Source organism: Mastomys coucha, unplaced genomic scaffold, assembly GCF_008632895.1.
Source record: "Mastomys coucha isolate ucsf_1 unplaced genomic scaffold, UCSF_Mcou_1 pScaffold5, whole genome shotgun sequence".
NCBI classification, from domain to species: Eukaryota; Metazoa; Chordata; class Mammalia; order Rodentia; family Muridae; genus Mastomys; species Mastomys coucha.
In genome coordinates this window covers 41,756,804-41,769,764 of record NW_022196911.1, presented here as the reverse complement: position 1 = coordinate 41,769,764, position 12,961 = coordinate 41,756,804, and the positions used below count along the sequence as shown (strand labels likewise).

Sequence of the window (12,961 nt, the reverse complement as noted above, 5' to 3'; positions counted from 1 at the left end):
GAGAGGGAGAGGGAGAGGGAGAGGGAGAATTGGAGGTGGGGGAGGAAAGCAGAGCAGAAGCATGCGGCCTGGAGAAACTGCAACTTATAAGGGGTCTCCAAGATGGGGGAAGATGGTCGTGTAGTGGTAGATCTGCCCAATCTAGGCACACAGCTTGTATTCATGTTAATTGAGTTGTGTTTTCATTGCCTGGGCTTATTTGGGTTGGAGATTTACCACAACAGATCTGACTTTGTAAATAGTGGTAGGATGAGAGGCACAGCTCCATGCTACTCCACACAGCAGCCTGAAATGCTCCCTTCTCCACATGGACCTCCATTCCTTAGAACTAAGCTCTGTGGCTTCTTCATGGGAAAATAATGTCAGGGAGATTAGATGTAATGGAGTGTTAAAGGTTTATGAATGTATATTTAACCCAGATCCCAAACACAAGGATTATTATGAAGAGAGATGCTTAGAAAAGGAATATGACACTGTAGCATGAGTAAGGGTTTCTTTATTAATTTCACATTAGTATATATGTGAGTATATACATGATGGTGGTGGCTTTCAAGTGGATCTCTGGAGGTTGCCCAGAAGTGCACCCCAACCCCCACTTCCCGTGGCTATGATTTTTTGAAGCAATGTTCTAAGATGTAGCTTACAGAAAAGTCATTTTTAAATAATTTGTTTCCTAAACAATGTGGTGGCCTAGATTTCTGAGGGATATTTGTCTAAGTTCAGGAATGGGAGAGAAGGGCAGTGCTCTGCATAATTTGACCCTCAACAAAGGTCTTATTTATTGCTCTTGTCAACTTGGTTTGAGATGTCTGTGTACACAGAGCATAGTTTGCCTCAGTGGGAAAGTCTGCCTTTTATCAATGGTTCCTGAAATTATCAACTCTATGCACAGAATAACAAACACAGCCACCCTTTTGTCCATCCTTTGGGAAAAGGCTGTTTCCCACCCCCATGCTTACCTTCTATGAACTATTGATTACTTCTGTGTTTCTATCCTGATTGATCTCTCTCTTAGCCTAGAGTTGTGTGACTTGTAGATATGTCCACTGTCTCTGAGTCTGTTCCGCTATTCATTCAATGAACATAATGCAGCTTGTTTTATAAAATCACTTTATTATAATGGATTTTATGGGATACTGTGGCTGTTAAGTGTGATGGAGAGCTTGGCTCATATTTGCAAAGGGGGCAAGTGACATGCTGACCTTTGTGTCTCAGAGCTAGGTAATGTGCCCTTGAGGAGCATCCAAACAAGATCAGGCCTTCCAAGAGTTTGTGTTGTGTGCACATTTGTAACTCAATATTCTCAGGAGATGAGTATCTGTGGTTCCCCCAACCCCATGTGGCTTACTTTTTCCTAGGCATTTCTGGACACTGGTTAATTTAGTTACATGCAGCAAGCTCCAGAGTCCAGAGATAATTGAGATCTCAGCTTTTGAAAAGGAAATCTTTTTTTTTTTTCTTTTTTTGGTTTTTTTGAGACAGGGTTTCTCTGTGTAGCCTTGGCTGTCCTGGAACTCACTCTGTAGACCAGGCTGGCCTCGGAACTCAGAAATCTGCCTGCCTCTGCCTCCCAAGTGCTGGGATTAAAGGCGTGAGCCACCACCTCCTGGCTTGAAAAGGAAATCTTAAGTATGAACACCTTCCAGGCAGAAAAACAAACTTAAAATAGTTTAAAAAACAATAGAAGACAGTAGATGGTGTCTGCCAATGTTGCTGGGCATGAAGAAGATAGAGGGAGTAGGGAGGGGAGATCATTCTTGATAGCTGTGCCTGCTGTGGAATTGTACACACCATTTTAGTGATTATGTCTTGGTAATTCATTGCTACTGATAAATTGGTAAGACTCTATAATTCTTCTTTGGAGACACAAACCTTTTAATTTATTCACCGATACTACATATATTTCTTTCAACAAGTTGTTGAACATTTCTCATTAGAGATATGATTATTGTTAAAGCGAACACCGCAGTATTCACCCACCTCCTCACTCCTTCATCACATAATAATAATAACATCCTGCCTTTTCCAACATAGTGTTGAATGCTCAAGCATGCATTCCTAAGTGTTTCTGCCAGGTCCTTGAGTACAAAGGAAGGTCACTTTGCTAATGAATGTGATCAGCATTGAATTCAAATTTTGTCTGATTCAACTTCACCCTACTGAGTCACTTACTCTGATTCCTAGAAGGGCTTACTTAAGGGTTTAAGTGCCAAACAGAGCCTAGACTGTAGATGTTGCCTAAACTTAGTCATTGCCTTTGGCTGTTTGGAAGGGCTCTCCCAAAGAGTAAAATATAAATACTGGAGTGTGGTGAGGGGTAGAGGGCTATGAGTCATCCAAAGGGCAATGCCAGCTTTGACGGTTCTTAGAGACTTCCATAGAGCTGCTTCTTCATCTGTAAATGCAGTTAAGGGGATTCTTGTTAGAATGTTATAACCCTTCTATTTGCCAGATGCTCAGTGGAAAGAGGATGCTGTATTTCATTCATAGACACATAGAAACAATGAAAACAATATATTTCTTTCTACAGAATAGACTTTACAAAACTATTTTAAATATCTAAATTTTCCAAACTTGCTGTTTAGTGACTCTCCTGCCATATTTAATCCTAATCCTCAAATGGTGTAAGACACATTGGCCTTGTGGACATTATTTACAATTATAGTAAAAAATAAATTTAAATTTTCATATTTGTAACTAATTTTTCCTTCCATTGACCAGACTGGAATTACACTGTGACATCCTCAGATGACTCTTGGAATAATAACACTGTAAGTACATTCCTCCCTAATTTATTAGCCATGTTCCCTTCATCTTCCAGGAAGCACATTGTATTTAAGAACTGTGTCTGTAATGTTAATATATAGTCATTTGTATCAAAAGAGAAGAAGAAAAACAAAGAAGGAGTCAGATATAGTCATATATTTCTTAATTTTAGGACTCAGGAAGTTAATTTAGAAGTTTGAGGCCATCCTGGACCAAATACCTATCTCAAAAAATGTATGAATATATATATAGAGAGAGAAATCGATGCTTACAAAGGATATTTAAATTGAAGAAGTTCATTTAGGAACCCTAATATTGTTTTTCTACCCACTGACCATGTTCTGTAGAGCCCCCCGGTAATGTTTTTTTTCTGCAAACAAATCTCCACTTTCAAATTTTCATGACTTTCTCTAGACTTCTCTATTCCATGCTTGAGTTCTATCTCTATAGAAAGTATAGATACATTCATTGATGGAGTATATTCTTCTGGGCTCCAGGAAGAAACAAGGTTTGTTTTTTAAGTGTATGTAAGTAGCACCGGAGAAATGGGGGGTAGAGGTAAGAAAACAGGCCGATAATGGAGTTGTGAAGATTACTTGACTATGGTGAGTAGCAGAGCCCTTGCTGGATGCGGATGTATGTGGGGGTCTTCTTTCTTGTGAGTTCTTCTTGAGGCAGCAGCCTTGGCAGAGGGTAAGACTTTGTCTTACAAGATATGTAGGGTTGCTGTATCTAAAAATAAGTTACTTTGCTACTGTAGGAGGCCTGCCTTCTGTGGTCCTCTGAGGCCAGAAACTGCAGAGCAAGTACAGTTAGAGTTGAATTATTTTTTTCTTTTTTATTATGATAAGATGATGTTTTAATTTCCATTAAAGTACTATTACTAGTACTAAGTACAGTACTATTAAAACAGACATGAGCAAATACATGATATATCAATCCACATTAAGCACACAGTCAGAACTTATACACACATGTCATCAACTTCTGCAGCACTGAACACCTTTCCATCAGCTTAGAAGACATTTGAATTCTCATGACTTGATGTTGGGGTGTTCCACTTCCCCTTACTGCCTTAGCTCCTTAGATCTTGCTGCACATCCCAGCCTAGCCCCAGGCCAGTGAAGATGAAGGTCTAGGTTTAAGGTCTAGCTTATGTTTTCTGATCCTTGGTGCCTCTTTGGTTTGCTATTTATTTATTGGTTTGTCTATTTATTACTACTGTTACTTTATTGTTTGCTTAGGAAGCAATCCCGCCACGGGAGCCAGAGAAAAGCCTGACTAAGGGCTTCTATGTTGGCATCTCCATTGCAGCCCTGCTGATAATGATTCTTCTGAGCACTGTGGTTATCATCAGTAAGTAATTTCATGACTGTCCCCAAGGAAGGAGAGCCAGGGCTCTCAGTCCTTCTGACTGCCTATAAGCAAGTGTGCATGCCATGGGGGTTTTGAGTTCACATGACTTTCATATGTTCAGATCCAAGACACAGAGTAAGCCATCCATTCTTCAAGGGATGTGTTAGAACCTACAAAGAACTGCCGGTGGTGCATGCTCATGGATCTCAAACCATTGCCATCATGGTCTGGAAAACTCTGATTGTGTGACAGACCTGATCTTCAGAGGAAGTTCCATGACAGGCTAGGTTGTATATATAGGGAAGCCCTGTCTCAACAAACAAACAAAAATAATCAAGAATATGCCAATTCAGGATGTTTCCTTCTAATTATTTAGAACATGTTTATCTGAAAAGTTTATCTATGCTAGCTCTAGCGCCAAATGCTTTTTATCCCAGCATTCCAATTCTGTGGTTAGACACCAACCATATCAGTGCCTAAAAGGGAGAATTACACAGAAATTGAGTAAAATGCCACAAATGTGTGGCCTTCCTTGTCACGACACTTTGTGTGACAGCAGTTTGAGGCGAAAACTTCAAGGAAAGTCAGTATCCTGCCCCGGCATTGTCTCCTGGCATCCCTAACTCAGAGGTAGCCCAGATATGTCCTCGTACTCGTGTGCTAGGTGCCCATCAAAAATATAATTTATTTACAGCTGGACAAAATCAAACATTGCTCTCTGACCTTCACCAATGTTCCAACATCTTAGATCCAAAGTTCCAAACCTTGGCTTGAAATTTACCCACCTAGACTAATTGCCTCCAGCATTCTGGGTAGGGCATTGAAGCTTATAGAATGGAAGGCTTATCCCAGGGCAAGGTCAAGTAAAACCCCATTCCCAGTCAAGTACTGCAGCTGAACCACTCCTAGGAATTAGTAAGAGACTGTCTCTACTTCCCCAAAAGATTAGCATAGTGGGCGTTTTACCTAGGATGGGCAGGACCTTGAGCAGAGAGTGTATGTGTGTGTGTGAGAGACAGTCTGCAGCATTCCGCATTCGGAGTCGCTCACACTCAGACTAGAACCAGAATTTAGATGGACTAGGACTTAGATTCCTGCAGTCTGTAGCCCCCAGGGCCCAGAGTGCTTGGGCCTCCCCCCCCCCCCGGGGGGGTGCAGCACCAGTTGAGATTCAAGAGAGTGAGCATTTGAGATTTGAGCATTCAGCATTGAGGATTCAAGATTTGAGCCTCTACCCACCTGGCTGGCGCACCCACAGCCCCCCCCCCCCAACCCCTGACTCTGGCCGGGCCCATGCAGCCCAAGCGTGTGCAGAGCCCGGGGGTGCTGTACCAGTCCAGAGGAGATGGCTGCTGTTTTAGACCTTGTGTGTTTTAAAGGGCCTCAAATATACCTTGACTACTGAGCTGCCAGACTTTTCATCTCTCTTTTACAATGATTGTAAAAGCCACATGTCATTTTAAAGAAATATACTTAGATCTCACATTACTTGTGTTGAGTTTGTTTGTCAAAGCCGAATCTTGTGCACACCTGACCAGAACCCATCGTCCCGCAGAACAAGGGACCCCGTAAGAAACCCCAGTCCGTTGCACTTCCTCAGTCCAAAGTTGTTTATTCTCCCCTCAAAAAATTGTTATCCTGCAGCCCATTAGAAATATCTATAGTTCTTTGTTTCTTTCTGTGAACAATACAATGTCCTTCTAGCAACTTAGGCTAGGTGGGTGAAATACCAATGAATAAGATCCTTCCTGTGCAGTGCAGGAAGGCATTACCCAAAGTTACCAGAGGGTGGATCAATTAAAAACAGAAACAATTTCTTCGATGAGAAGAAAATATCATGAGTATTTCTGATTACAGTTCAACTCCCCTTTCGACCTCTCTCACCATCCTTCTCCCACCCTTTAGGGTACATGGCTATGAAAAAGAAGTCAGGATCTCTGAGGTAAGCTGACATGGATTGTGTTGATTCTTTTCCAGTTTGCTCTTAAGAATTCCTCCCTATGCTCTCTTTAGCTAAATCATTCTTTACTGATTGATTTGTTGATTGGTTGGTTTGAGACAGGGTCTTACTAGGTGGCACAGACGGGCCTGAAACTTTCTATGAAGCTGAGGCCAGACCGGAACTTTATAAACCTCCTGCCTCAGACTCTTTAGTTCTGGGATGACAGGGGTGGTCGGTAATGTTTGGGCTCTCACTTCGTACTTTGGATCCAAAACTAAAGTTCAATGAAGGTCCAACACATACACCTTGTTTGGTTTTGTTTTGTTTTGTTTTGTTTTCTCGGTGAAGCCATGGGTGTCAAGGAACTAATTTTGTAGACCAGGCTGCCCTTGAATTCAGATCTGCCCGCCTCCCTTCCTGAGAGCTAAGTTGGACTGGACCATCACCACCAGGCAAGACCTTTTCTTGCTATCATTACTTCACAGAGATATTTGCTGCAATTTGCCTTTCCTAACATTTATGTCAAGACAGGAACAGAAGATCCCTGAAGATTCAAATTAGAATTCTAATCTCCCCTAGGCAGATGCTGAAATGTAAATTTTGTATCACGGAGCTGAATGAGTATCTTTTTTGCTCTATCCACTCTTGTTTTATTCAATGATTTCTTTCTTTGAGTACCTATTCTATTAAAAACTGAAGTATATCACAGGGTATATAAATGAGTAGACAGGTCCTTTTAGGTGCTGTTAGGCAAGTAAGGTGGAGATGACAGGGCTGGGTGGAGGGCTCTTTGAGGAAGTCCAAGAAGAGCAGGAGATTTAGAGGAAGTTTGTAGTAACACCCATTAGAAGGACTGGGTCCAAGCCTCACGTTGTTAGATGAGTCGCGTAGGTATGATGCCTGTCTAAGAGTAACAATATTAATTTCAAATTTTGTATCATTATATAGATTTATATCAACTTTTTCTCCTGCATCCCTGTCCTTCCTTCTGGGACCTGGCAGTCCCACCGTTTTCCCTTCTCCAAGCAACTGGCTTCTGCCTCCTTTATTGACACAATCAAGAACCAGTTAGGGAATTGACACCTCTCCCTACATAAATGAGATTTCCTTGTGTAGCCTAGTTTGTCCTGGAACTAGCTCTAGACAAAGTTGGTCTCACAGAGATCTGTCTGCCTCTGCTTCTAGACGACTGGGATTAAAGGCATGTTTTAGGCTAGCTGAGACTTCTAGAAAAAAATGAAGCCAGGTGGGGTGACTCACACCTTTCACAATTCCAACACTCAGGTGGTTGAGACAGGTGGATCTCTGTGAGTTTGAGGCCAACCTGTTCTATATAGGGAGTTACAAGATAGGCAACCTAGAGAGACCCCAACCAAACCAAGTGAACAAATGAATGAATGAATGAATGAATAAAATACAAATAAACAAATAAATAAGTAAATAACAAGAAAGAAACCCAGGAAGCCAAACTAAGCACTAAACACCTTCAGGGACTTCATCAGTTATATATCTATCACACTGACTTCTGAGTGCCTTGACCCTACACTGTCTTCCTACATGTGTGACTGTCCCAGGCAGAATGAAGCTGGATTGCTCTTTTCCTTGTAATTCTCTGCACAGGTGTCCCTTATGTGGCCATCTTTGCATCATTTTGGGTCTACATTTCAGTAGTAGAGATGGCCACTGTGCACAAATGACAAAGCTCCATTGTGTCACACAACACTGACAGTTAAAGTTAGTCCCTTTTTTTCTCTGATTTGCTCTTCCACACCTTCTAGGAAGCTCAAATATCAGTCCACTGTGACTACCCTTATTACCAGGGGTAGTGAGTGAACTCTACAAGTGAAGCACCTTCTGCAGCTGCAATGGGCAAGCTATCCTCTTCCCAAAGTGATTTTCTTCAGTTCAGTGCCTGATGTTTTTGTGGGTGCAATGTATGTGAATGTGTGTCATACAAGTGGTCCTTGAAGTTATGTAACACACACCAGCTCCTGTGAAAAGGCACTGTGTTGCCAGGCAGCGGTGGTGGAAGTTATGTAACACACACCAGCTCCTGTGAAAAGGCACTGTGTTGCCAGGCAGCGGTGGTGCACGCCTTTAATCCCAGTACTTGGGAGGCAGAGGTAGGTAGGTTTCTGAGTTTTGAGACCAGCCTGGTCTACAGAGTGAGTTCCACAATAGCCAGGGCTATTTTAAACCCTGTCTCAAAACAAACAAACGAAAACAAAAAAGGCACTCTGTTGTAATAGCACCGATTAGAAGGACTGGGTCCAAGCCTCACGTTGTTAGATGAGTTGCATAGGTATGATGCCTGTCTAAGAGTAACAATATTAATTTCAAATTTTGTGTCACTATATAGATTTATATCAACTTTTTCTCCTGCATCCCTGTCCTTCTTCCTGGGACCTGGATGTCCCACCATTTTCCCTCTATTCTATTCTTAATGTTAGAGTATGTAGATTCTATGCAGGTTTCAAAACCCTCTCTTTAAAATACATTGCATATTAATTGTATGCATAGTGCCTAGGCTGGGGGTGGGAGTAATGTGTGATGGCACCTGTGGGGGTCAGAGGGCAACCCTGTGGAGTTGGTTCTTTCCTTTTACCTCCCATGGTTCAGGTCTTCCTAACCCCCACTAAAGCATCACAATCCAAAATAATTATACAACTTTCAGTTTTTAGTCCTGTTCCAAATGCACATCCTAACTGGGTACCTGCTTTGATGCTAGTATTCTGTCTCCCTACATCTCCCATTCTATTACATAAGTTATGTAGAAGATTTCCATATGAGCCACTTTTTAAAAACAAAATTTTTTTTTTTTTTTTTTTTTTTTTTGGCTTTTTGAGATAGGGCTTCTCTGTATAGCCCTGGCTGTCCTGGAACTCACTTTGTAGACCAGGCTGGCCTTGAACTCAGAAATTTACCTGCCTCTGCCTCCCAAGTGCTGATATTAAAGGAATGTGCCACCACCGCCCGGCAAAACAAAATAATTCTTAGTCTGATGATGATCACACGTTTCTATGACTTAATGCTGAGGCCCTGTGTGGAACTGTTCATTGTTAGAGTTTTTGTGTTTGGGGCTCCTGGAGTCCTGAGTATGTATCATAAATGTTCTACTCAGACTCTAAAGATGACCGCTTGTTCTTTCAACATCTTTCTCTCTCCATCTGCAGACTGATTGCCTTCCCTGTCTCTAAGAATGGAGCTTCCCCCAAAAAAGTGGTCGAGCGGGCCAGAGGTGAAGACGAGGTCTACATTATTGAAGGCATTCTTAACCCTGAAGAAGAGTCCTAGTGGCCCTCTGAGGTGCCTTCTGCCTGAGATTAAAGAGATTGTCACTGATTTCACAGAGTCCGGGTGATTTTCTGTATTGGTTCTTCCAGTTGTAGTGGAGAGGGTACCCCTCTACTGTGCATACTCAAAACTCAAGGTTAACATCATCCTAATTCTTGTATCAGCACCATCTCAGTGTCTCCACTCAGTGCAGCAATTCTCTCAAATGTGAACATTTTAGGTTGAAATTTTTTTTTGAGTCAACACAATTACCAATAATACAGAAATAGTCTTGGTTATTTAAACCATCAAGAGGAATAACATTTAAAAGCTAAAAAAAGAGTGTGTGGGGGAGGGAAGTCCTGAATTCAGAAGAATTTCACGATCATGTTTTATCTATTTTATTATACTTTGAAATGTCACCTCCCCCATCTTCCCCAAAGGGCTTCAATTATGAGAGCATGAGGGTTTTAAGGGACTCCAAGGTCACTTTTAGAGGTGGCAAATTTCTCATACCTCTGGAAATATGATCATATACTATGCAGTTGGTCTTAGCAAAAGGATAGATGTTTCCTTTTTTTTTCTTTTTTTCTGTTTTTTCTGTTTTTTTCTAGACAGGGTTTCTCTGTGTAGCCCTGGCTATACTGGAACTCACTCTGTAGATCAGGCTGGCCTCAAAATCCACCTCCCTCTGCCTCCCAAGTGCTGGGATTAAAGGATTGTGGTGCCACTGCCTAGAAGGTGTTTCTTATTAGGAAAGGTTACCATGATGAATATGGACCAGGCACACATCAAGGGAAGAAAATAATGGATCAAAGGATTCGGTTCAGTGGTGCTACTTCTACTCCACTTCTTGATGCTTGATGCAGTCTTGATGCTCACTGTTCCTAAACTCAACTCACTGAGCTTTGAATTAGGTGCTAGGAGGGGACAGTATAGAAATGAAAGGGGAAAGAAAGAGAGAGAGCAGGACACAGGCTCTCTGCTGAGAGAAGTCCTGTGGCAGCTGTGACAGTGTTTGGGACTGTTTTCATAATGAATCAGTTTGTCACAATCAATAAAATATTTGGTTTTGCTAAGAATTAACAACAGTTGTTTCAGTTTGGTTGTTGAAAAGATCAGATTGGCTAGAATGTGTTAATGTCTATTTTAGTCTGCATGATTCTTGACACCAGATCAGTGACATTCAACCCATAGCCAAGAAGAGCAGGGTGCTGGATCTTAGTACAGATTTCCATTCTGTACTACAGAGTTCTAGGAAATGAATATGTGTCTGCTTGGGGTTTGTTTGGCTGTTTGGTTGGTTGTTGGTTGAGTGGTTTTGTTTTGTACTTTTTTGTTTTTGTTTGCTTGTTTTTGGAAAGTCAGATGGTGGAAAGTTTCATTCTGTCTGGGTTTGCCAATGGAGCTTCCCTCATCTGCTTTAAAAATGATTGTGTTTAAAGTAACATCATTTTATTTTTCTTAATTATGCAGCAATTATACATCAAGTAATGGTTTTAGGGATGACAGCCCTGATTTGTAGCCTTTTTAGAAAGACTCTGGATAGTGATGGTACAGGAGTTATGGTCTAGAGCTTGGTTTTAAAAGAGGTATTGTGAGGCCAAACCAATTCCATCTTGGGACCAGTCTCCATCTTAAAAGAAAAAGGCCTGGGAAAACGATCTACCACTGAACTCAAGCTACACCCAAGTACCAGAAAGTACCTGTCCTTGGCCGATAACCCGGAGTTACTCCCCAGCTAAATTCCTAGCAACAGTCAATCAAAGATAATTCTGATTGTTTCAGATGTACTTTCTGACCATTTGCCATGGTCTTGTTTCAGAGCACCCACCTGTCAGCTTATAGTAGTCATTCTATTAGAGGCTTGTCAGGCTAAATACCCCCTCACTTGCCCTAAATACCCCTATTTCACTATAAAAGCTCTTTCTGAATGAGAATTCAGAGCTGCTTCTCCAAACTGTCCTATGGCTTAGCAGTAAGTAAGCCCAAACTGGAGTTTAAAATGAAGAGACCCTAACGTATTAGTATTGGCTCCTGGGTGGTCTTCTGAGGTTCATAAACACTTCTGAGCACAACAATATCAGAAGTTAAACTTTTTCATGTGTGTCTTTTATTCAGTCATCTTACTTTAGCTTTGCAATTAGCTGGAGGAGAGTGTTGAAGTTGGGGAAATTATCAAGGGCTCATCGAGATCTGTGGTTTGTCACTTTGGTTGCTCAGCTGAGTCATCTGGAGAGCTGGAAACTGTCTGCTGGCCCACTAATTGCTGTCTCAAGATGGCAGTTGCTGGTGACTTAAGTGCTCAACTTCTCTGGTTGATTTATGTGTGAAGCTCAGATTAAAATCCCATGACCTAGGAAGACTTGGAGGAGAGAATGCCTTCATGATGTCTGACTAACTCCTCTGGAAGAACAAAATGCACAGAATGGAACAGGACAATACCAACAATGGGCAAGCACAGATGTACAAACAAGTAGTGGACAGGGAATGAGTTCAGTGAGAGCAGGCCTGTTCCAGGTCTGGCTTCCAGGAGGCAGTGTTGGGAACGAGAAATCTGAGTGCTCCCATGCATCTGTGAGACTCCCCAGGGAAGCTGGTGCATGGCTGTTAGCCTACTCTGTCGCTGAGTCTTCACAGGACTCAAAGGTTCACCCAAAAAAAATATAAGAAAAAGACAAGAGAGAAATTCCCCACTGTGCTGTGGGGAGATGCTTGAAAGTGACCCCTGTTCTGCACTACAGAATGTGGATATGGGATGACTGTCTTTACCAGTTCTGCACCTGTAATGGCCTAAAAATATTTTGATGATTCAATCATATGTTTAGTGGATTTGGTTTTTAAGAATAGTTTTATGCTCACAGAAAAACTAAGTGGAAAGTACAGAGATTTTTTTTTTTTACAAAACCACCTTCCCAAACACACACAGACATACACACATGCTGACTGAGAGAGAGAATGAGATAGAACAAGAGAGATAGAAAAGGGATTGGGAGAGGGAAAAGAGGAGAAAGAGGGAGGAGAAGGGGAGGCCTTGCCAGCATCAGCAATCCTCATCATTGTGGCACTGACGAACCAATGTTGACAACTGAAGTCCAGAGACTCTTTCTTGTGAATTCTTCTGAATTTCTTGTGAATTTCTTGTGAATTCTGAGTTTTGACAAATATATTATGACATATATTCACCAATATTGCTTCACAGAGAATAGTGTGACAGGCCAGGGAATAACCGCAGAAGTGCCAACTTTCCAGGCTCTCCAGAATCTGTTTCACCCAGAGGCACCAAACAATAGTCTCACTGATAATTGATGACATCTGTCCTGACTCTGAGGGTACCTGTGTCATCCAGTTATTCCGCTCTTTCCTAAATCTCAACATAATTTGTTTCCTTGTTGTTTTTGTTTGTTTTTTAAAAGTATATACCACGACACCACTACATGTCTCTAATTCCCTGGAACCAGAAATATAGGCATCTATGGATCACCTCACATGAGTACTGGGAATAGAATCAATGTCTTCTGTAAGAACAGCAATGGCCCTAACAGCTGAGCCATCTCAACAGCCCTGGGGTTTTACTTTTTTGAGATAGGTTCTTCCTGTATAGTGGGTGAGCCTCTAACTTGA

At 41.7% G+C, this 12,961-nt stretch overlaps 1 protein-coding gene across 2 annotated transcripts in view; it reads left to right on the top strand.

The window, feature by feature from the left end:
• The window catches only part of LOC116077331 (T-cell immunoglobulin and mucin domain-containing protein 2-like), a 31,430-nt gene extending 22,023 nt beyond the window's left edge, over nucleotides 1-9,407 (top strand). Inside the window, exons 6-9 of one of the 2 annotated variants that reach the window (XM_031351805.1) lie at nucleotides 2,722-2,771; nucleotides 4,011-4,122; nucleotides 6,028-6,064; nucleotides 9,238-9,407. In XM_031351805.1, coding sequence (XP_031207665.1) covers nucleotides 2,722-2,771; nucleotides 4,011-4,122; nucleotides 6,028-6,064; nucleotides 9,238-9,358 — 320 coding nt within the window. In that variant the 3' untranslated portion in view covers nucleotides 9,359-9,407. Of the gene's footprint in view, nucleotides 1-2,721; nucleotides 2,772-4,010; nucleotides 4,123-6,027; nucleotides 6,065-6,412; nucleotides 6,998-9,237 lie in introns of those variants that run through there. The other variant, XM_031351806.1, reaches the window with a different exon arrangement.
• Nucleotides 9,408-12,961: the final 3,554 nt, after the last annotated feature.